The sequence below is a fragment of the Schistocerca nitens genome, chromosome 1, assembly GCF_023898315.1.
Source record: "Schistocerca nitens isolate TAMUIC-IGC-003100 chromosome 1, iqSchNite1.1, whole genome shotgun sequence".
Taxonomy (NCBI): Eukaryota; Metazoa; Arthropoda; class Insecta; order Orthoptera; family Acrididae; genus Schistocerca; species Schistocerca nitens.
In genome coordinates, this window is record NC_064614.1 from 769972438 (window position 1) to 769998435 (window position 25998).

Sequence of the window (25998 nt, forward strand, 5' to 3'; positions counted from 1 at the left end):
AACCATTGTGCGTCGCAATTCCTGACTTTCACCCACGATTGCAACACCGTGGCACACAGTGCTTAATGACTGAATTTCGAACAAAGTGTTTAAATTAAAAGTAACAGTGACACTCACCAGTACAGTGAACTGACAACCGATGTCAAGGCCAGAAAATGATATCCTACTGCAGATTTACTGTGCGATGTCACTACCACTACTGCTTCGCAAATGGTATGTTCTGAACCCCTATCACTCAATCGATCATAATCACCACTAATCATGAATGATGATCCCAACATACTGCATGAATTACATCACAAAATTGGTGCTGACATGACTGACACACCCCCCCCCCCCTGCAACTGCATGTTTTTTTTTGTGCTACCATACAGTAATGGAACATTCATTGGCACTACTGCCACACAATCTTCCATGCCTGCAGATTCACCTATATCAACCCCTCTCACAATTTGGCGTCCAACCCAAACTTCAGTCAATTCACTCGGATAAGATCTCTGTATGACTTGCCATAGTGGATAGCATTCTTGCCGCCCTCAACATAATGAGTGAGACAGTTAAATTCATCACACTCATCACACTCATCACCAACCTGGGTGAACATGCAGATTTGATTAGTGATATCATCTTGGCACCACCAGTGAAAAATGAATATTCAACAGCAAAACCAACACTCTTGCAAAGTATCTTCAGGATGCCTAAAGAAGAGTTACAACAAGTAATATGTGATGAAACCTTAACAAACTATGGCCGTGAACATCGATCACCCACTATTAATGCCTGATTGCTTGTCGTGAACATTGTGGGTAGCAAAACTCCTGTCCCAGGAACAGGTTGCCACAATCACCAATGAGTGGGGAGCGCTGGACCATAAACTCAAATTAGCAGGTAGAACCTTCATTATAAAGAATGTAACAACCAGTTGCGGAAACATAATTTATTGATCTTGTTGCAAATCGATTTCGACTGATATCAGTCATCATCGGTGCATTTTTCTAACCGATACATGACATAAGTAGAAGTACTGTTCTTGGCAGATTTCTGTCACGATAGAAATCTGCCAAGGACATTACTTCTACTTATGGCATGTATCAGTTAGAAAAATGCACCGATGATGACTGATATCAGTCGAAATCGATTTGCAACAAGATAAATAAATTATGTTTCCACAACTGGTTGCTACATTCTTTACAATTTTATATTCCATGGTTGCTGCACAGAAAGGGAACCTTATGGAGCCCAACAGTCAAAAGAATCTACATTGTTATGCAACACAGACAATGTATCAATTCAGTTGGCAATAATGCCACTGTGCACAAGTCAGCAGTACCAGCGTTACTTTGCACTGTTCACAGAGCCTGCTTAACTGGTCCAACAATGCCTGATTGTTGCCGACAGTGACATCACAATCTCCACCCTGGACAGTGACCTTCACACAGCTGGCACAACAGAAACTGCTGGGATCACATACAGTTTGGGCAGCTTTGCACAGCAAACAGTTCTGTTGTCACTGTTTCCATCTCTGAAACATGAACACTAGATCTGGGATTCAGAATTACTTCTAAATGGAACTCTGAAATTGCAGAGGTTAGCAAATCCATCTTCAGAGCAGATTTCCTCCTCTATTACAGGCTACTACTGGATTTATCCAATGGCACAACCCAATGGGACACCAGTCATATAATCTCTGGCACTGTCAGCTATGCCCTTCCTTGTAAGTAACGCAGCACTGCACCACCTCCAAACAACAACAACACAGTACCAAAATGGATCAACATTGCCATAGTCTCCTCGACTACACAGTAAAACAAATACAACACAAGCTGTTTCATTACACTGACACACTATTACAGCCTCAATGCCTACAAGACAATAATGAAACACTATGACTAGCAACACAAAGAATGTCTGATGAACTCGCCATAGCTTATCACTATCTCCCATACTTGCAATCAACTCCAATCACTGATGAAGACTTCACCATGCAGACACAATACAGCCATGGCATACCTCCATCTGACTTCTGGGAAGCGCTCCCACCTATGCAATCTTTGTACACTGAGAATGTTAGTAATTTGCCATTTGCACAAGTGACACCCCCACCTCCCACCCTTAACCACATCCCATGGTCATCTGCCGTCACCCACAGACTTTTCCCAAGTTTCTTTCACTCAGCGTGCCATCAGAAATGGTACAGTTTTCACCTGATAAACTACACATGTTAAAAGCAGCCATTGATGATCTACTGAAAGCAGGAATAGTTAGATTATCTGACAGCCCATGGGCTTCACCCATCAAACTAGCACCGAAGAAAGATGATACATTACACTTATTTGGTGACTGCAGAATCCTCATCATTGATAGTAACTTGACATATGAGACTTAACTCACTATCTTGCAGGTGCATCTGTGTTCAGCATTCTGGATTGTAAGCAAGGTTATCATCAGATACCAATGTGCCTTAGTGATGTTCCAAAGACAGTAATCATTACACTGTACAGAACATCATCTTTTACCAATGATTTCAAAACACATCCCAGATGTGGCAACAATTTTTAGACGGTATTCTATTGATACTGCCCTTTTGCTACACTTACCTGGAAGACATCCTCATCTTCTTGCAAGATAACAAGACTCTTGAGTCTCGCCTCACTTCATCTCAAATGGGAGTATTATCAAGGAGGAAAGAAGCCAATAGTGTGCAAACCAAAGTTATCTCCCTAGGTCACGCAGTTAACGGTGCAGGCAGCCCTCCAACATCACACTGAATGGAAATCATCCTTCAACTACCTCCTTCCCCACCAATACGAAGAATTATATAATTTCTTGGGAATGATAAATTTCTACTGGCGCCACCTACAACACACAGCTACCATACAGGCCCCACTAACAGAGACACTAAAGTGCAAAAACACCAATGGCAAACAGAAACTGCAGTGGACTACTGACATGCAGATAGCTTTTCAACAACTAAAAGTGTGACTCACTCATGTGAAAACCTTGGCCCATCTGCTCGTCATGCTATATAACATGAAACACATCATCATGTCATCCAAAAATTTGTAATGTGTGTAATATGACACAACATGTCATTTAAGTTTAGGACACATATATCCCCACTCTGGGATACTTCCCGTTATAGATGCACCCCTACTCTCTGATGCTTCCTACTGTAGATGCATTCCCTCTCTAGAAGTACATAATCAGTTTGGCTTCAGGAAAGGTAAGGGCAGCAGAGAAGCAGTTCTGACGTAGCACTTTTATAATGGAAGAATGACTTAAGAGACCTTCATTATCTTAGTTATATACGTAGTGTCTGCTCTTTCCGACATTTCCAAAACAACAGACACCACATACATACATAAATTTGTGTCTATTTGTTGTTACACTCCTCGCCACACGAGTAACAGGAGATGGGTTTGGTGGAGAAATGGTCCCCCAAGGAAAAAGAATTAATTCCTTCCACATAGAAATAAAAAAAAATTGTTATAGTAACCTCCCAGGTACAAATCCAGCCCCAGAAATTGTACTTTCTACGTATTACATGTATGCTCTTCAGCCATTGTTCATTACGGTCGGCGAATCTTCATCTGGACTTAAGGTCAGGGTGTAGCCTATTAACTGCAAGATGCAGGTGTACCAACACTCTACAGCCAAGAGAGCTCGTTGCACTGCGTAAATAGTGTTGACTCGTAAAAAAGGTCGAATATGTGAAGATGTTTTGACACAGTTCTTTGAGCTGCTAGATAAATCGAAAAACTACTTCCCTTCTTTTAAGTCTCTAACTCTGCCCAGGGTATATTCATTTCTTTTGTGCTCAGATAGGAGCATTTTTTCCATTAAGATTCCCAACTTTTACTCTACCATGGTTTTGCCATTATCTGAATGATCCGCGCAACAAATGATAAACTACTGAAAAGCACATATATTGTCATTATCGCTTATCTTAAAAATTCTTGTCATTGTTTATTTAAAATGTACGATCGTAAAACTTTAGTATTAATAAACCTTCACTAGAAAAACTCGCGTGAATAACTTTGGCGCGAAATGTTGCAACAACTCATCCTCTGAAATAAGCAGAACTGCGACACAATGCATGCACGACAAAATACTATCAACTTTTCGATACTGTGTGAAAATTGACGAATTTAAGTTGATTTTGTCCGAAAATAAACTTTGTAACAGATACGATTGTAGTTCTTTAAGAAAACGCATTAAAACATTTTCTATTGGTTAGAAATAGAATGACCTTCCTTCTGACAGTTATTTTTATAGCAATTTTCGGGTTGGTTTAATTATCTGCGTGGCCATCGATAAAGCTTTGAATGATCGATCCAACAGTACATCTTTTTAGGATACTGCAGTGCCCGTGTTATTCCGAATTACCATGCAATGTTCCTTCGGACATGTATGTATGTTATATAACCGCTCGCGATAAGCGGGAAATCCGGGTTCGAGCCCCGTCCTATTCAAATTTTCATTATCATTTCATTATACAGGTGATGACTGTCCATATTCGCAACTGCGAATACATTTCAGTGTATCATATTGTACAGGACTACGAATAATTCTGGATTCGTACTTACATTGTTTTGCAGGTCCAAGGATTTTTGTGGAACCCGAAGCAGTCCTAAGTGGATATTCTCTGCCATCCACTCCAAAGTAGAGTTGTGGCGATTCGTGAATGAGTCGTTCATTTGAACGACTCTAAATAAAGAATCGTAAAAATCGAATCGTGATACGAACGAATCGTCGTTCAAAAGAATCGTCAGAACGATTGCGTGTTTCCGAATCGTGACGATTCCAAGTTCCAACGATTAATCGATTCTTACAAGGGAACCTCCCCATCGCACCCCCCTCAGATTTAGTTATAAGTTGGCACAGTGGATAGGCCTTGAAAAACTGAACACAGATCAATCGAGAAAACAGGAAGAAGTTGTGTGGAACTATGAAAAAAATTAGTAAAATGCACAAACTGAGTAGTCCATGCGCAAGATAAGCAACGTCAAGGAAAATGCAAGGTCAGGAGCGCCATGGTCCCGTGGTTAGCGTGAGTAGCTGCGGAACGAGAGGTCCTTGGTTCAAGTCTTCACTCGACTGAAAATTTTACTTTCTTTATTTTCGCAAAGTTATGATCTGTCCGTTCGTTCATTGACGTCTCTGTTCACTGCAATAAGTTTAGTGCCTGTGTTTTGCGACCGCACCGCAAAACCGTGCGATTAGTAGACGAAAGGACGTGCCTCTCCAATGGGAACCGAAAACATTTGATCGCAAGGTCATAGGTCAACCGATTCCTCAACAGGAAAACACATCTGATATACTCTATACGACACTGGTGACAGCATGTGCGTCACATGACAGGAATATGTTGTCGACCCACCTAACTTGTACATGGGTAAAAAGATTCTTCTACCTTGCCCCATTTAGGTTTTCTTGTGGATGTGATACTCGCAAAAAAGTGATGAAAACATAAGAGTTTGTCACATAAACTGAAAATAAAAAATTAAACTTTTCACTCGAGGGAAGACTTGAACCTAGGACCTCTCGTTCCGTAGCTGCTCTCGCTAACCACAGGACCACGGCGCTCCTAGACTCCCGATGTTCTTGATGTTGCCTATCTTCGCATGGACTACTCAGTTTGTATATTTTACTAATTTTTTTCATAGTTCCACACAACTTCTTCCGGTTTTCTCGATTGATCTGTGTTCAGTTTTTCAAGGCATATCCACTGTGCCAACTTACAACTAAATCTGAGGGGGGTGCGATGGGGAGGTTCCCTTGTTAGTACGCTATGCTTCGAAGGAAACTTCCGAATCATGCCGAGTCGTGCCGAATGATTACGACCGCCAGATGGCAGTCAAGTGGAGGATGCTCGCAAGGAACAAACGAAGATCGTGGGCCGTAATATTACCCCAGATCACGTAAGATCTGGGATATTACTCGTGAAAACCAAGCTGACACTTGGCCGTGGCTGACGGGAACGAGCGTAAAGGCATTTCCCATTTACTATCGCTACCATCAGCCACCGTGCCGACGTCAATCTTAGTTTGCGCGAGTAATACACGAACTAGCATGTTTACTCATAAATAAAAAGCATGCAGGCTGTGGGTTAGTACGACTTCTACGACCTAAGTCGTCCGACTTGAGGTCTCACACTTATTCATCAGACTGTCGCATTCTTAGATGTTGATGTAAGGGATTTCTGCCTTTATGGCAATTCTCCTCTGCTGAGGAGGAGGAGGAGGAGCATGATGGAATGTGCAAAAGCGATATATTACAAGAAGAGAAGAACGACCTAATTAATTCTCCAGAAAAGTTCTACAGTATTTGCAAAATAATCCGAAACATTTGAGTACTTTCTGACATGCGTGGAGCGTCAGTTTAGTAAATCCAGCAACTTTGCTAAAACCGTGCCCTTATGTGAATATCTAGTTATCCGCAAATAAACACTTCAACCAGGCGCGGCTCGTAATTAAGGGCTATGAGGCGGAGCTGTTCCAAAACGCATATTAACATTAATTTCTCAATACCGTATTACAGAATTTAAATTATCAGAATCCATTTCGCATATTTGTCACACGGATATAAGTAACACCGGTCAACGTTTTTGAAATTCTTGATATGTGATGTCACGCGAAGTTTTTCGAATAGGTAGTAGAGGAAAAAGCGCGCTAAATATACCTCTTGCGCGACTTGTCCCATTACTTTAAATTACAATGAAATGAACACCCCTAGCTGCATACAGGCACTGATATATGTCGACGGGGACAGTTGGAATGTGTGCCCCGATCGGGACTCGAACCCGGGATCTCCTGCATACATGGCAGACGCTCTATCCATCTGAGCCACTGAGGACACAGAGGATAGTGCGACTGCATCTCTGGCACGCACTTGTGAGACCCACATTCGCAACTTATTGTCCCGCAGTATATTCAAAGTGCCCCTGCCCATCATACTCATTACTCGCGGCTTTACTGCCGACTCCCGTAAGAGTTTGGGCACTGTTCGTGCATCCGCACAGAAGAAGATGGTCAATGGCCGGTGAGCCTTAACTGGGTGAAAAGTATTTAAACCGACAAACTCTGGGAGGTGATAGGGGACATTAAAACAAATATGTTTCCCTAATGTCATTTTTTCCTATAAGGAGTATTTAAACCGGTAGAGGAAGATGTCTCTGGCGGCAAATCAATTAAACCAACGAACACTTTTCCATTTTTTTATGACCAAGAGACAACACATTAACACAACCCAATTTCAATTACAGTAGATTTTCAAAAATGCCTCCATTGACACCTAAACAAAGGTTACACCGTCGGATCATGTTCTTTCTGACACGGGCAAAAGCCCCAGGAGTATCCTGAATTGCTTCTGCTACTGCTGCTGCTGCTTCTGCTGCTACTATCCTGGCAACCAGATCCTCTTCTGATGCAACAGGAGTTGTGTGAACAAGGTTGCGCATCTCTCCCCACACAAAAAAGTCCAGAGGCGACATACCTGGGGATCGAGCAGGCCATGGTACAGGAACCGTCGGTCTGGGAACCGTCGGTCCAGGAATCGACGCACACGAGACTGAAATGTGACGGCGCCCCGTCATGTTGCAACTACATGCGTTGTCTTGTAGGGAGCGGGGCGTCTTCCAGCAATTCTGGCAATGCTCTGGCGAGAAAATTGTAATAGTTCCTGCCATTTAATGGCCTAGGTAGCAGATACGGCCCAATTAAACAGTCCCCAACAACACCGACCCACACGTTAACGAAGAACCGCACTTGATGAGCGCTAGTAACTGTGCATGTGGGTTATACTCACTCCAAACATGCGAATTGTGCATGTTGAAGACTACATCACGCCCGAACGTTGCTTCATCGGTAAACAATAGACAGGATGGAAATGCAGGATGCATTTCACACTGTTCCAGGTACCACTGCGAAAACTGCGCTCTGGGTGGATAATCTGCTGGTTCCAGGTTGTGGACACGCTGTGAGTGAAATGGACGTAACAATTGCTTTCAAAGGACTGTTCTCACATTCGTCTGATTCGTCCCCATGTTACGTGTGATTGCACGAGTGCTGAGTGAAGAATCTCGCTCCACATGGTGCAAGACAGCTTCCTCAAATTGCAGCGTTCTTACCGTGCGACGGCGTCCCTGTCCAGGTAATCTGCTAAATGACCCGCTCTCATGCAGACGTTGGTAGTAAACAGAGACGATGCACTACTACACTGGTGGACAGCAGTTGCCTACAATTGAAGAGCGTAATACGCTCTCTAACAACTGAAGATCGTAATACGGTCTCCACCAGTTTAAATAATCCTAATACGAAAAAATGACATTAGGGAAAAATATTTGTTTTGATGTCCTCTGCAACCTCCCAGAGTTTGTCGGTTAAAATACTTTTCACCCTGTATATATGAAGATGGTATCTGTTCTTTCGGACATGACAAAAACTCTTTTCCTCCTTCGCCGACATTTCGTCAAGGCACTGCACTTTTAACGCCAACTGGTAGGCACAATGCAAAACATGGCGAGTTTGCGGTTCTATTCATGTATCAATCACATGTATACATGTAATACTTTAGAAAGTACAGAACATTGAAAACGAATGAACAGTGGCTGCTCGTGAGTTTACATTCTGGGTGTTGACAAATTTTTAGATTCAGATAAATATGAGAGTGTGATATTAATAGCAGCTGCTGTATAACAGTTGTGCTTATCAACATATTTATACAACACAGCCACTGCCAACGACACCAAAAATAATAATCATAATAATATGCATAAGTTGTCTGAAAAAAAAAAGAATTGTTTTTGGGGAATTTTATTGTTTTGTACCTAATTAGGTACAGTTTGGGGCAAGAACGGAATAACGTTCAAGCTTTCGTTACTCTCCGTCTCGCGTTTTTGTTTAAGTGGGAGTTTTCGTGCTTTTTAAAATTTTTTTCGGGCAAATGTATACGATCCCTAACACATGTATTGGTTAACGAATTAACCTACGGGCTGAAAATCAGACATTCTTATGATGCATCCACACAACAACATACGCTTATTATACAGTTCTATGTTCGCTTGTAGTTACGCTTATTTGAGTTCGTCACTTTCTCAGTCAATGTATCTGGTCTGCGAGGCCATTGCTCCTAAATTTTCCTGGTAATTTTCTTTTCTGGTAGCACTTAAAACAGATTCAATATAGTTCATGTTGACACTATACGCGAAAGCAGATTACTGCACAGTAAACAACCAACTCCAAACACAAATTGCCGTTTGTGGAAATAATTAAATTCAAGTAGTACTGTCTACCAACGTGATAATGACTAGAATAGAAATGAGGCGCTGAGAGCCCTATGGGCCAAACGCACGCTGTCGTCGATCCCACATTTACATGATCATCAAAGAAATCAGTGAGACACCTTTTCGTCAGTGTTCATGTATACACTGTGGGCCTACAGCACAGATAAACCTGACCCACCATAAAATCAACAGATATTGCCGCGCGGGGTAGCCGTGCGGTCTACGGCGCCTTGTCACAGTTCGCGCGGCTCCCCCCGTCGGAGGTTCGAGTCCTCCCTCGGGCATATATATCTGTGTGTGTGTGTGTGTGTGTGTGTGTGTGTGTGTGTGTTAAAACAGGTTTTTCTATCAAGAATGACTAAAACATATATTGACGTCTGGTCTAATCTTACTATATAGTGAGTGAATGGGCATCTCTGAGGAGTGTTATACTGTCTAGCGGGATTCATGCCAAGCACACACAGGGATAAAAGTGTGCTGCAGTTTGCTAGCACCTACTGGCATTGACAAAGTTGTAGTTGGAGGTTAAGGGCTACGTTTGCTCGCCGTGAACTGTGCACGCTGTTTATCAAAACCGTATGTCTTTGCCCGTGAGGAAATTGCGTTAAGCCAGTTGCGCATGCGCAAAATCTCTTCAAAACGTGCACGACTGAAGGTGTGATCGCGATGCCAAGTTTCACGGAGTCTAGAGCAGTAGCAAGGTAGCATACTGCGGTAGATTTTGCAGCGTGTATTTCATATTAAAAAAAATGTTCAAATGTGTGTGAAATCTTATGGGACTTAACTGCTAAGGTCATCAGTCCCTAAGCTTACACACTACTTAACCTAAATTATCCTAAGGACAAACACACACACACCCATGCCCGAGGGAGGACTCCCCCTCCGCCGGGATCAGCCGCACAGTCCATGACTGCAGCGCCTTAGACCGATTTCAGATTACCGCATCTACATTACGTTCAACAGCATTGAAAGAAAATAATCAATAAATCCGAAAGGTGTCAAAAGTTATGATGTTCACGTGCTCTTACACAACAGCCACCACTGCAAATGAATTATTTATGTATAATGAAAAGCTATTAGGCGTATGGAAAGAGGAAAAAAATCCCAAGAATGAGAGAATAACAACAGAAACGATAAAAGCAGTGGGAGAAGTAGTGAAAGCAAAACGTGACATCTACTCACGTATGTTTTGGCAAGACAATGATACAAGACATTGTCCGAATGCTATTAATTATTGCAACGCACAGGAAATGTAGGAAGGACGATGTGATTAACCGCTAGCCCATTAGCCATTCGTCACTGACATAACAGACTTTTAGAATAAAGTCTTCTTACTAACTGCCTTCTTTCTATAGTTCGAAAATTAACAAGAGAAAATAGCAATTTAGTTTCACAACTGGGTACAGCACAAAGCAAGTTTTCAACGAAGTGGCAGAGGAAGCTGGCCAGGTGTGGGTAGGGCTAGCGCTCTAACGGCTTCGTACAAACTTAATTATGTAAACAGACAGTTCATCGATCCCGGGAATCGAGAATTTTTTGACTCTTATTGACAATGATATTGGCACGATATCGGTTTCAGGAATTCCAAGAGTTTCGAGAATGTTTTAATTTTATATTTGAAGTCGAATAACAAATGAAAAAGGAAATATTTTTGTGTCATATAATTACAAATTAACAATTTTCGAACTTTTCCCTTCACTTGTACTTTGAATCCTAGCTTCTCGCCGAATTACATGACATGATTCTAGGTCAATGGGAAGGACCCTAGACGTTTTAATGAGTGAGTTTGCGAGTATGAAAATACACGACATAAATGGCCGTATCTTTTGATTACATTCACTTAGAAGCTTTAATTTTCTGGCACCGCCAAGGAACTATAGACTTAGTATGTGGCATAACTTTCAACTTGATCCGTTTATTCGCTCCAGAGAAAAAGGGTTTTTAAAGGTCGGACACACACACACACACACACACACACACACAGAGAGAGAGAGAGAGAGAGAGAGAGAGACTGAGACTGACAACGAAGTGATCCCATAAGGGTTCCGTTTTACCGACTAAGGTACGGAACCCTAAAAATCAACCAATATCAGTTACAGCTTTGAATGGAGTTGACTATAAGCTATACCAAAATAAAATCTGTATGGACAGCCCGTCAGAATCAAGCAATAGGATCTAGCTACACCGTTTACTGATCACGGAGACGCTCAGTCGACTGTGGTGGCAGACGCTGCAAGAGAGGCGTTCTGCATCACGGCGTATTTTACCATTAAAGTTCCTAGAGTTAGAAGAGTTCTTAGAAGAGTCAACCAATATTAATTCTTGCTACCTATATCTTGCGCGAAGACCATGAAAATGAAATGTGAGAAATCGAAGCACAGGCGGAACCTTACTAGCAATCGTTCTTCCCGTGAATCAAGCGCGACTGGAACAAGAAAAGTGGGAGGTGAAAGTGGTACACAAAGTTCCCTCCGCCACACACCTGAAGATGGTTTGCGGCGTTTAGATGAAAATGAATCGGGACGATTTCATTGTCTGGGGGATGAAGTCAAAATTTCATTCGGAAAGGGTACGTAATGTGCGAAGGCGTAGGGTTTCTGAGAGCTACATCTCGCTGCACCATACATTAAATGCAAGCCTGTAAGTTCTTGTGACGGGCGATGTTCCACAAGCATTCATTAGCTGTAAACAGTGGCAATTATCATCGACATATCACAGATGAATGTGGTTAGTTGTGTAAGGTAGCGCCAGCAACGTCGATGCCGCATGCGGCTGTTTGTTACGAAACATTTGCATTTTCCAAACACGGGCCTCATTCATGGTCTCGTACCGGCTGTAATAATCATTTCGGATAGTTGTTCCCTTGTATGAAAATATCAGCTCAGGATTCTCTAGCATTTGGATAATTATGGCCCTAAATGTTTGGGACTACCAGTACATGAACTCTGTCTGAGCCGTCACCTGACATACGTTAAGCGCTGCATTTTGTAGAAGCCACGGGTGAAAGGAGGGGACTGACAGCTCATGTGACCAAGTAAGAATTCCGACTGCGGTACTGCAACAGCTCAGAAGACGTTATTGACATCCGCACCTGGACGAGATTTTCAGAGGCGTACAAAACAGGCTTACAGCGACGATTATGTGCGAAAACCGCATATCTCTGTTGGTGTGAAGGGGACATGTGGAAACATACCACCAACCACCGGCCAGCGACAATAACAGCCAAAGTAACGCCCTTAGATCGAAGTTATAGCCCAATTAGGCAAAGTGTGGCGTTGCACCATGTTGTTGTTCTAAGGGAAAAAAATATGGAGTTGCACTTTTACTCAGGGTAAATGAAATCGGCCATGCTAAGTATAACTCTCAGCACTAAGTGTTATTCTGCTATGCGAAGACTGAATAGAAAATAAGCTACGAGTTGAATGCATCGCAAGCAACTGCAAAATAACCTCTGATCTTCAAATGGTTCAAATGGCTCTGAGCACTATGGGATTTAACATCTATGGTCATCAGTCCCCTAGAACTTAGAACTACTTAAACCTAACTAACCTAAGGACAGCACACAACACCCAGCCATCACGAGGCAGAGAAAATCTCTGACCCCGCCGTCTGATCTTCAAGTGCATACTTCAGTTGACATAGATTCTATATACGTGAGAATGAGAAATAAATTTATCCAGATCACTGATGTATTCTCGACGATCCCGCGTTAAATAATTACTCGACCCTTGACAATGGCCCAGTGGACGACACTGGTCGCATTCAAAATATATTTATGCAACTAGCGCTGTTATTTATTAAAATAAGTAGACCTCAGGCACAGAAGACTGTACGCCAACGGCCTTTACAGAGTTTGATCTATAAGACAAAGAAAGCTACTATTTATCACCTGTTCTGCTGTCTCTAAGTATATTTCATCGGGTGGTGCAAGAGCTTTTATGTAGACACATTGAAAACTATGAATATACAAAACTTCTCGATGATAAAACGAATTTCTGAACAGATAAACTGAAATTAAGTAAAATTATAATAAGAAGTAAAAATATCAAAATAAATGAATTATTTTAAAGCAGCTGCATTTCAAACAGTCTAAGGAAAAGTTATGGGTGTACTTACAGATCAAAGACCAGATAGTGGAAGTTCTCTTCCTGTATGGAATCATGGAGGCGCACTGAAACAAAAGACAAAAGGTACGTTTAACAAGAAAAGAAGGACAGTGTAGGCCAGAACTTCAATAGTGCCAATTATTTATTTGAAATATTTTGAAATTCGTATCTATTTTTTATACGCTGTAAATAAGTAGTTGCTGCTATTAAAGTTCCAATCCTCATATATCACTTGAGTTACACGAACTGAAATTCTTGCTTCAGTGTTATCTCGGCAAAGCGAAATGAATGCTCCAGCTCGTGCCTTTGTAAAAGCAAATTATGTGTTAAAACTGTATACATAAAAAATCTCCCTATTCTTTCAAAAGAACCGGTAATTTTAAACATCGGTTTCGTAGCTTCTGTTTTTGAAAATAACCAGCACAAAAAGTACGGAAAGGAAAGCTTAAAATATATGTATCGCATTATTTCGGCTTGTGGGAACCTGCAAATAGACACCAAACGTACATTTTCTGGAATTTCTAGTGACGAAATTCAGATCTTTCATGTGTTTGTCACAGTGCTATACAACTGCTATTTATCGAAGTTACACATTTCACACAATACCTTAGTCTCAAATAACGTCATCAAATCAGAACTGATAAAAATCCTTGCAGGCAAAGGAAGGAAAAAAGAAAAGTAGCAAAATTAGTGTTGCCTGCCCCGTTAGCCGTGCGGTCTAAAGCACTGCTTTCCCGGCAGGAAGGTGCGCCGGTCCCCGGCACTAATCCTGTGGGGAGGGGGGACGGGGACGGGGGAGGGGGAGGGGGGAGGGGAGGTTCGATGTAGGGGGAGGGTGGAGGGTGGGGGAGGGTGGAGGAGGGAGGGGGAGGTATGATGTAGGGGGATGGGGGAGGGAGAGGGGGAGGGAGGTGGAAGGGAAGGGAGGGAGGGGTGAGGGGGAGTGGAGGGGAGCGGAAGGGGGAGGGGGTGGGGGGAGGGGGTGTACACTAGGGGCCGAACCGCACAATAACCCTGGGTTCGGTGTGGGGCGGCGGTGGGGTGAGTGGACTGCTGTAGCCTGTTGTGGGGTTGTGAACCACTGAGGGCTACGGCGGGGACGAAGCCTCTCTGTCGTTTCTAGGTCCCCAGTTCCATACAGTACAGTACAATACAAAAATTAGTGTTTACGTTCCATACAAGCCGAGGTTTGCATCATACTCTGCAAGTAATTTTTACGATGTGTGGCGGACGGTGGAACTTTATTTGGTGCCCTATCCTGTTCCATTTACAAATGGTCTGTCGGAAGTATGATTGTCGGTTATCGTCGATATTGGCTATAGAGTCTTAGATTTATTTCTTGTGGTCGTTTTGCGAGACATACGTGGAAGTAATAAGTTGCCTAGCTGTTATCAAAAATACTTTGCAATCGACACGGAAATGCATTTTCATATTACTAAAGCTTCTTGTGCAATTCCCCCCATGAACCATGGACCTTGCCGTTGGTGGGGAGGCTTGCGTGCCTCATCGATACAGATAGCCGTAGCGTAGGTACAACCACAACGGAGGGGTATCTGTTGAGAGGCCAGGCAAACGTGTGGTTCCTGAAGAGGGGCAGCAGCCTTTTCAGTAGTTGCAAGGGCAACAGTCTGGATGATTGACTGATCTGGCCTTGTAACAATAACCAAAACCGCCTTGCTGTGCTGGTACTGCGAACGGCTGAAAGCAAGGGGAAACTACGGCTGTAATTTTTCCCGAGGGCATGCAGCTTTACTGTATGATTAAATGATGATGGCGTCCTCTTGGGTAAAATATTCCGGAGGTAAAATAGTCCCCCATTCGGATCTCCGGGCGGGGACTACTCAAGAGGATGTCGTTATCAGGAGAAAGAAAACTGGCGTTCTACGGATCGGAGCGTGGAATGTCAGGTCCCTTAATCGGGCAGGTAGGTTAGAAAATTTGAAAAGGGAAATGGATAGGTTAAAGTTAGATATAGTGGGAATTAGTGAAGTTCGGTGGCAGGAGGAACAAGACTTCTGGTCAGGTGACTACAGGGTTATAAACACAAAGTCAAATAGGGGTAATGCAGGAGTAGGTTTAATAATGAATAGGAAAATAGGAACGCGGGTAAGCTACTACAAACAGCTTAGTGAACGCATTATTGTGGCCAAGATAGATACGAAGCCCACACCTACTACAGTAGTACAAGTTTATATGCCAACTAGCTCTGCAGATGACGAAGAAATTGAAGAAATGTATGATGAAATAAAAGAAATTATTCAGATAGTGAAGGGAGACGAAAATTTAATAGTTATGGGTGACTGGAATTCGAGTGTAGGAAAAGGGAGAGAAGGAAACGTAGTAGGTGAATATGGATTGGGGCTAAGAAATGAAAGAGGAAGCCGCCTGGTAGAATTTTGCACAGAGCACAATTTAATCATAGCTAACACTTGGTTTAAGAATCATGATAGAAGGTTGTATACATGGAAGAACCCTGGAGATACTAAAAGGTATCAGATTGATTATATAATGGTAAGACAGAGATTTAGGAACCAGGTTTTAAATTGTAAGACATTTCCAGGGGCAGATGTGGACTCTGACCACAATCTATTGGTTATGACCTGTAGATTAAAACTGAAGAAACTGCAAAAAGGTGGGAATTTAAGGAGATGGGACCTGGATAAACTGAAAGAACCAGAGGTTGTACAGAGTTTCAGGGAGAGCATAAGGGAACAATTGACAGGAATGGGGGAAAGAAATACAGTAGAAGAAGAATGGGTAGCTTTGAGGGATGAAGTAGTGAAGGCAGCAGAGGATCAAGTAGGTAAAAAGACGAGGGCTAGTAGAAATCCTTGGGTAACAGAAGAAATATTGAATTTAATTGATGAAAGGAGAAAATATAAAAATGCAGTAAATGAAGCAGGCAAAAAGGAATACAAACGTCTCAAAAATGAGATCGACAGGAAGTGCAAAATGGCTAAGCAGGGATGGCTAGAGGACAAATGTAAGGATGTAGAGGCTTGTCTCACTAGGGGTAAGATAGATACTGCCTACAGGAAAATTAAAGAGACCTTTGGAGATAAGAGAACCACTTGTATGAACATCAAGAGCTCAGATGGAAACCCAGTTCTAAGCAAAGAAGGGAAAGCAGAAAGGTGGAAGGAGTATATAGAGGGTCTATACAAGGGCGATGTACTTGAGGACAATATTATGGAAATGGAAGAGGATGTAGATGAAGATGAAATGGGAGATACGATACTGCGTGAAGAGTTTGACAGAGCACTGAAAGACCTGAGTCGAAACAAGGCCCCCGGAGTAGACAACATTCCATTGGAACTACTGACGGCCTTGGGAGAGCCAGTCCTGACAAAACTCTACCATCTGGTGAGCAAGATGTATGAAACAGGCGAAATACCCTCAGACTTCAAGAAGAATATAATAATTCCAATCCCAAAGAAAGCAGGTGTTGACAGATGTGAGAATTACCGAACAATCAGTTTAATAAGCCACAGCTGCAAAATACTAACACGAATTCTTTACAGACGAATGGAAAAACTAGTAGAAGCCGACCTCGGGGAAGATCAGTTTGGATTCCGTAGAAGTACTGGGACACGTGAGGCAATACTGACCTTACGACTTATCTTAGAAGAAAGATTAAGAAAAGGCAAACCTACGTTTCTAGCATTTGTAGACTTAGAGAAAGCTTTTGACAATGTTGACTGGAATACTCTCTTTCAAATTCTAAAGGTGGCAGGGGTAAAATACAGGGAGCGAAAGGCAATTTACAATTTGTACAGAAACCAGATGGCAGTTATAAGAGTCGAGGGACATGAAAGGGAAGCAGTGGTTGGGAAGGGAGTAAGACAGGGTTGTAGCCTCTCCCCGATGTTATTCAATCTGTATATTGAGCAAGCAGTAAAGGAATCAAAAGAAAAATTCGGAGTAGGTATTAAAATCCATGGAGAAGAAATAAAAACTTTGAGGTTCGCCGATGACATTGTAATTCTGTCAGAGACAGCAAAGGACTTGGAAGAGCAGTTGAATGGAATGGATGGTGTCTTGAAGGGAGGATATAAGATGAACATCAACAAAAGCAAAACCAGGATAATGGAATGTAGTCGAATTAAGTCGGGTGATGTTGAGGGGATTAGATTAGGAAATGAGACACTTAAAGTAGTAAAGGAGTTTTGCTATTTGGGGAGCAAAATAACTGATGATGGTCGAAGTAGAGAGGATATAAAATGTAGACTGGCAATGGCAAGGAAAGCGTTTCTGAAGAAGAGAAATTTGTTAACATCGAGTATAGATTTAAGTGTCAGGAAGTCTTTTCTGAAAGTATTTGTATGGAGTGTAGCCATGTATGGAAGTGAAACATGGACGATAAATAGTTTGGACAAGAAGAGAATAGAAGCTTTCGAAATGTGGTGCTACAGAAGAATGCTGAAGATTAGATGGGTAGATCACATAACTAATGAGGAGGTACTGAACAGGATTGGGGAGAAGAGGAGTTTGTGGACAACTTGACCAGAAGAAGGGATCGGTTGGTAGGACATGTTCTGAGGCATCAAGGGATCACCAATTTAGTATTGGAGGGCAGCGTGGAGGGTAAAAATCGTAGGGGGAGACCAAGAGATGCATACACTAAGCAGATTCAGAAGGATGTAGGTTGCAGTAGGTACTGGGAGATGAAGAAGCTTGCACAGGATAGAGTAGCATGGAGAGCTGCATCAAACCAGTCTCAGGACTGAAGACCACAACAACAACAACGGCCTCGCTCATAAGCGCAACTGGCGATGACAGCCTCTCCGTTCTGCTGGAGTCTACGTTGAATGGTGCGCTAGGGCTGTTGACATTAGTTGTTGCTCATAGCCAAAGGCGCGGCACTGAACAAAAGCAGTGCCTGGATGTACGAAGTTTTCTAAACCCTTACTCATATCCTCTTGTTTGGAGTTTCTTCTCTTCTCCTATGCTGCGTCAGTTTCCAGTTCCAGGAGTTAAACGCCAGCTGTTCTTTCGCCCTACCACATTTCTTCTTCTTCTTCTTCTTCTTCTTTCCTAAGTCGTTTAAGGGCCCTTGAGAAGTAGCGAAGCTCTCTAATGGTTCAAATGGCTCTGAGCACAATGGGACTTAACTTCTGAGGTCATCAGTCCCCTAGAACTTAGAGCTACTGAAGCCTAACTAACCTAAGGACATCACACACATCCATGCCCGAGGCGGGATTCGAACCTGCGACCGTAACGGTCGCGCGGTTCCAGACTGTAGCGCCTAGAACCGCTCGGCCACTCCGGCCGGCGAAGCTCTCTAATGCCTTGCAATGGCGCTTTCGGGACATCAACTTGGGTCTTGATGAGATGTCGATGGCGTAGTCGTCTAACTTGCTTCTTCTCTAGCCACGTGTTTTGGAAAAGGTCTGCACTGAGCAAACAGCTTTTTCCTTTTCCACCTATACTTTCTTCGGCGAAGTTTCACCGTCCTCAGTACATTCATTTTACTTTCTGTCGACTAGAAGAATACTGAAGTCGTTGGGAGAGCCGCCATGACTTGACTTTTCCACATGTGTGCAGATATTTGAGACTGGGGAAACACTCTCAGACTACAAAAAGAACGTAATAATTCAAGTTCCAAAAAAGGCATGTACCGACAATTTAACTCTTTGAGTCCTAACTATATGAAGAAATACATAATTTTACAATTTTTCACGTGATTAACATTCATTATCATATTACGCATCGAAACTAGATTGTCCAAAGGTAAACAGTCATTTGCTTTAAGGAGGTGGTTTCACTTCGCGACCACTGGAACACAGTTTTCAACCACGCATCATTTCATGTGATATACTATTGACAGCAGTTTCGCAGTTTTCCTAGACAAAATCCCCCCCATCTCTAATCTTCCATTAACTCATAACGCCTAAAACAAATTATAGTTAAAAAACAAGCTAAAATGGGCCTAAATTTTGATTCTTTTTATCGCAACTGCATACTGTCCCAGTGGTTTCATTTCGATAATACTCATAAAGACAGTAATACAAATTAAAATTTAGAATAACTTAGATATGTTTATATACGAAGACAGTAACGTGTTCTCGGAAGAACAATTAATGTTAATGACCGTGCAGCTTTTCCCTGGAATAAATGATGACTAACTGACAACCTCAGCTGACGACAGGTGTTGTTGTTATACCTCGATGTGGACAGGTGAAAATGTGTGCCCCGACCGGGACTCGAACCCGGGATCTCCTGCTTACATGGCAGACGCTCTATCCATCTGAGCCACCGAGGACACAGATGAATAGCGCGACTGCAGGGACTTATCCCTTGCACGCTTCCCGTGAGACTCACATTCCAAACTGTTGGGTGGGTGGGCAAATGTCTATAAGGTACAATACATATGTAGAATTGTGGACAGTTGGGAATATGAGTCTCACGGGAAGCGTGCAAGGGATAAGTCCCTGCAGTCGCGCTATTCATCTGTGTCCTCGGTGGCTCAGATGGATAGAGCGTCTGCCATGTAAGCAGGAGATCCCGGGTTCGAGTCCCGGTCGGGGCACACATTTTCACCTGTCCACATCGAGGTATAACAACAACACCTGTCGGCAGCTGAGGTTGTCAGTTAGTCATCATTTATTAGATATATTTACTTTCACTGTCAATGATCTCCTCGGTACTGCCAATACAAGAAAAAAAAAAAAGGCAGGTCAGAATCTCCTACAATCATATAGCATCATCTCCGCGCTAACTGTTGCTTTGAACGCTACAAGTGATTGCTACAATGTACTACATTCGTAGAAGTACCTCAGTCTACCACTGGTAGTTTCTGTCTTCTTTCATGCGAAAACCACTGGTACTAAAAACATCGTGGGTGTGGTTTCAGGCAGAAACCATTGGGACTCAGAGCGTTATCAAGTCAGGGCTACACAATAGTGAGACGAGTTATTTTTAAAAAAAAGTAAAAACTGGTAGAAGCCGACCTTGGAGAATATCAGTTTGGATTTTGGAGAAATGTAGTAACACGTGAGGCAATAATAAACCTCTGACTTATCTTACTACAAGATAGGTCAAGGGAAGGCGAACTTAAAGTTTATGGCATGAGTAGATTTAGAGAAAACTCTTGACAATATTAACTCGAATACACTTTTTGAAATTCTGAACGCACCAGGGGTAAAATACAGGGAGCGAATGATTATGAACAGCATGTATAGAAAAAACCAGACTACAGTTACAAGCAGCTGGAGGACATTACAGGTAGCAATAGTTGAGAAGGGAGTGAGGCAGCGTTGTAGCCTATCCTCTTATGTTATCGAATCTGTACATTAAGCAAGCAGTAAAGGAAACCAAAGGAAAATTTGTAGAAGGAATTAAAGTTCGTGCAGAAGAAATGAAAACTTTGAAGTTGACCGATGACATGGTAATTCAGTTAGAGTGTGTAAAGAAATGGAAGAGCAGCTGAGCGGAATGGACAGCTTCTTGAAAACAGGTAATAAGGTAAACATCAACAAAAGCACGACAATGGTAATGGAATGTAGTCGAAATAAATAATAGATTAGGAAACTAGCCGCTTAAAAGTAGTAGGTATCTTTACTTATTTAGGCAGCGAAGTAACGAATGATGGTCAATGTCGAAGGGATATAAAATCGACACTGGCAATAGCACAAAAGCATATCTGAAAAAAAAAAAGAAATTTATTAACATTTAATATAAATTTTAAGTGTTAGTTAGTCTTTTCTGACGGTTTTCGTCTGGTGTGTAGCCTTGTACTGAAGTGAAATGTGGACGATAAGCAGTTCAGACAAGGTGAGAACAGACTCTCTGGAAATTTAGGGTTGTAGAAGATCGCTGAAAATTATCTGGGAGGTACTGAATCAAAGAAGGGAGAAAATAAATTCATGGCACAAATGAGTGAAAGAAGGGATCGGATGATAGGACACATCCTGAGGCGTCAATGAATGATTAGTTTAGTAATGGAAGGCATTGGGATGTGGGAATTGTAGAGGCAGACATAGGCATGAACACAGTGAGCAGATTCAAATGGATGTGCAACTTGTGGAAGCGCATCTTTCTCACGGACGTCGAACGACGGCTGATGATATAAATAAAGAAAACGAACCACCACAGCTGTGTCACCAATGAAGTTTATTTCAGATTACTAGTTTCGGCACTACACTTCCGCCATCTTCGGTTCTTCTATATGTATTTTGTTGCAGTCAGTTCAAAAATGGTTCTGACAAGGGAATCTCCCCATCGCACCCCCTCTGATTTTGTTATAAGTTGGCACAGTGGATAGGCCTTGAAAAACTGGACACAGATCAATCGAGAAAACAGGAAGAAGTTGTGTGGAACTACGAAAAAAATAATCAAAATATACGAACTGAGTAGTCCATGCGCAACATAAGCAACATTAAGGATATTGTGAGCTCAGGAGCGCCGTGGTCCCGTGGTTAGCGTGAGCAGCTGCGGAACAAGAGGTCATTGGTTCAAGTCTTCCCTCGAGTGAAAAGTTTACTTTCTTTATTTTCGCAAAGTTATGATTTGTCCGTCCGTTCACTGACGTCTCTGTTCACCGTAATAAGTTTAGTGTCTGTGTTTTGCGACCGCACCGCAAAACCGTGCGATTAGTAGACGAAAGGACGTGCCCCTCTAATGGGATCCGAAAACATTTACTCGCAAGGTCATAGGTCAACCGATTCCTCCACAGGACAACACGTCTGATACATTCTATACGACACTAGTGACGGCATGTGCGTCACCTGACTGGAATATGTTGTCGACCCATCTAACTAGTACATTTGGCGAATGGGTGAAAAGATTCATCTAACTTGCTGATTTAGGTTTTCTTGTGGATGTGATAATCACTCCCAAAAAAGTGATGAAAACATAAGAGTTTGTCACATGAACTGCAACAAATGAATGCAACAGTTTCACAGTCCCACAGTTTTCCTTGTGCTCTGTCAAAACATATGTTTTTAACGTTTTCAAATTTTTCCGTGTGTAGACCGTCAAATCCTGCATGTGTCCAAGCAAATCTGAACATGTCCTGGAATTTTGGAGAGCGAAGTTGATTATGTTTGAGTGCCTTAACTTTGATAATAGTCTGAAAATAAAAAAAAATTTATTCGAGGGAGGCTTGAACCAAAGACCTTTCGTTTCGCAGCTGCTCACGCTAACCACGGGACCAAGGCGCTTCAGAGTTTACAGCGTCCTTGATGCTGCCTATCTTGCGCATGGACTACTCAGTTTGTATATTTTGCTTATTTTTTTCATAGTTCCACACAACTTCTTCCTGTTTTCTCGATTGATCTGTGTTCAGTTTTTCAAGGCCTATCCACTATGCCAACTTGTAATTAAATCTGACGGGGGTGCGATGGGGAGGTTCCCTTGTGAGCACTATGGAACTTAACATCTATGGTCATCAGTCCCCTAGAACTTAGAACTACGTAAACCTAACTAACCTAAGGACATCACACAACTCCCAGTCATCACGAGGCAGAGAAAATCCCTGACCCAGCCGGGAATCGAACCCGGGAACCCGGGCGCGGGAAGCGAGAACGCTACCACACGACCACGAGCTGCGGACTTGCAGTCAGTCCGTGGTGTAAACACATTCCTGATGTCTGCAATCCAATACAAGTATTATTATATGGGTTATACGATAAATGGGCCAATAAATCAAAGTAATCTTTTGGTTTATAGGGGATCCGAAGATGGCGTAAGTGTTGAGTCCAAATTAGTCGTTTGAAATGAGTTTCTTTGACGACATGGCTGTAGTAGTTCGTTTTCTTTATTCAAATGGATATAGGGTACAGTAGTTATTCAGATATGGCGACGCATGTACGGGATAGACCAGTGTGGAGAGCTGCATCAAACCATTCCTCGGACTGAAGACCACAACCTCCACTACCACCAGCACCACCACAGTAACACCAGCAACATGAAAAATTTGCACGGTAAAAATATACAATTTTGGCATTATAGACTTTACACATTTTAAAAAAATGTATGTGCACTTAAGCATACATTGGTTTTCATGTTGTTAACTGGTTTGCGATGTTACTACACTCCTGGAAATTGAAATAAGAACACCGTGAATTCATTGTCCCAGGAAGGGGAAACTTTATTGACACATTCCTGGGGTCAGATACATCACATGATCACACTGACAGAACCACAGGCACATAGACACAGGCCACAGAGCATGCACAATGTCGGCACTAGTACAGTGTATATCCACCTTTCGCAGCAATGCAGGCTGCTATTCTCCCATGGAGACGATCGTAGAGATGCTGGATGTAGTCCTGTGGAACGGCTTGCCATGCCATTTCCACCTGGCGCCTCAGTTGGACCAGCGTTCGTGCTGGACGTGCAGACCGCGTGAGACGACGCTTCATCCAGTCCCAAACATGCTCAATGGGGGACAGATCCGGAGATCTTGCTGGCCAGGGTAGTTGACTTACACCTTCTAGAGCACGTTGGATGGCACGGGATACATGCGGACGTGCATTGTCCTGTTGGAACAGCAAGTTCCCTTGCCGGTCTAGGAATGGTAGAACGATGGGTTCGATGACGGTTTGGATGTACCGTGCACTATTCAGTGTCCCCTCGACGATCACCAGTGGTGTACGGCCAGTGTAGGAGATCGCTCCCCACACCATGATGCCGGGTGTTGGCCCTGTGTGCCTCGGTCGTATGCAGTCCTGATTGTGGCGCTCACCTGCACGGCGCCGAACACGCATACGACCATCATTGGCACCAAGGCAGAAGCGACTCTCATCGCTGAAGACGACACGTCTCCATTCGTCCCTCCATTCACGCCTGTCGCGACACCACTGGAGGCGGGCTGCACGATGTTGGGGCGTGAGCGGAAGACGGCGTAACGGTGTGCGGGACCGTAGCCCAGCTTCATGGAGACGGTTGCGAATGGTCCTCGCCGATACCCCAGGAGCAACAGTGTCCCTAATTTGCTGGGAAGTGGCGGTGCGGTCCCCTACGGCACTGCGTAGGATCCTACGGTCTTGGCGTGCATCCGTGCGTCGCTGCGGTCCGGTCCCAGGTCGACGGGCACGTGCACCTTCCGCCGACCACTGGCGACAACATCGATGTACTGTGGAGACCTCACGCCCCACGTGTTGAGCAATTCGGCGGTACGTCCACCCGGCCTCCCGCATGCCCACTACACGCCCTCGCTCAAAGTCCGTCAACTGCACATACGGTTCACGTCCACGCTGTCGCGGCATGCTACCAGTGTTAATGACTGCGATGGAGCTCCGTATGCCACGGCAAACTGGCGGACACTGACGGCGGCGGTGCACAAACGCTGCGCAGCTAGCGCCATTCGACGGCCAACACCGCGGTTCCTGGTATGTCCGCTGTGCCGTGCGTGTGATCATTGCTTGTACAGCCCTCTCGCAGTGTCCGGAGCTAGTATGGTGGGTCTGACACACCGGTGTCAATGTGTTCATTTTTCCATTTCCAGGAGTGTATTAGTACCCACGTCATGCAATATAATGCGTTGTATCAAGTAAACTAACATGATACATAATGTCATGCTGTAAATATATGTCATTATGTCATAAAACATGGCATTTGTCATGTCGTGCAATATGACACAGCGTGTCATTAAAGCTTAAGATGGATGCTTCCTATTACAGATGCATCCCACTCTAAGGAAACGCATAAATTTGCGTCTATGTGTTCTTACACTCCTCAACATCCATGCAGCAAAGGGTTAGTTTAGTGGAGAAATGGTAAATCGTCCCCTTGGAGGAAAAAAAAAAAAAATCAACGCCCCCTCGCCCCCCCCCCCCGACACACACACACACACACACACACACACACACACACACACACACAGAGAGAGAGAGAGAGAGAGAGAGAGAGAGAGAGAGAGAGAGATCAAATTCATTCATCTACAGAAATTTTATCCCCCTATAAAAACGTTTTTAGCTATTTGGTTCCTTTCTTTTACATCCCTAACTCTGCCCGGGAGATATTCGCCTTTTTTGTTCTGCTACAGGAGTACTTTTCACTCTGGTTCCAAAATTTAACTCTACCTTCAGGTGGAGGCTTTATTTTTTAATATTTTTTATTCTTTATTATTTTTTGTTTTGTGCTTTTATTTTTTTTTCAATTTTTAAAATTTTTAAGTTTTTTAATGTTTTTTGTTTTATAGTTAGGCACATTATATTTATATACATGAGTCTGTATAAGCAACCATATGAAGAATGGCCATAAATATTTAATATAGTGCATAAAACCCAGCAACTACAAATACAATACTGATCGAAAAATTAAATACTGTGCGAAGTTTATAATAATAATATATGTAAATAGCTCATCAAACTATTGAAAGGCATACACGTTGTTAATATGTCTTATCTTACAATTCTTGTCATTGTTGGAAAAACTCAGGTGAATAATTTTGGCGCGAATTGTTGCAACAACCAATCAGAATTAAGTATGAGTATGATGGCAAAAATAAGTAGAAGAACCGCGAGACAATGTATGCACGACAAACTATTACAAACTACCACTTTTCATTTCTGTACGAAAATTGACGAACTTAAGCGCGTTTTGCACGAAAATAAATTTTCTACAAGATGGCACAGTAGTTTTTGAAGAAATCGCAGTAAAACA

The 25998-nt window shown here is 42.8% G+C and overlaps 1 protein-coding gene across 14 annotated transcripts in view; it reads right to left on the bottom strand.

The window, feature by feature from the left end:
* Positions 1 to 25998, bottom strand: part of LOC126261336 (calcium/calmodulin-dependent protein kinase type II alpha chain) — a 1016317-nt gene that overhangs the window by 297724 nt on the left and 692595 nt on the right. For all 14 annotated transcript variants that reach the window (XM_049958533.1, XM_049958541.1, XM_049958530.1 and 11 more), the window contains exon 4: positions 13400 to 13454. In XM_049958533.1, coding sequence (XP_049814490.1) covers positions 13400 to 13454 — 55 coding nt within the window. The remainder of the gene's footprint in view (positions 1 to 13399; positions 13455 to 25998) is intronic.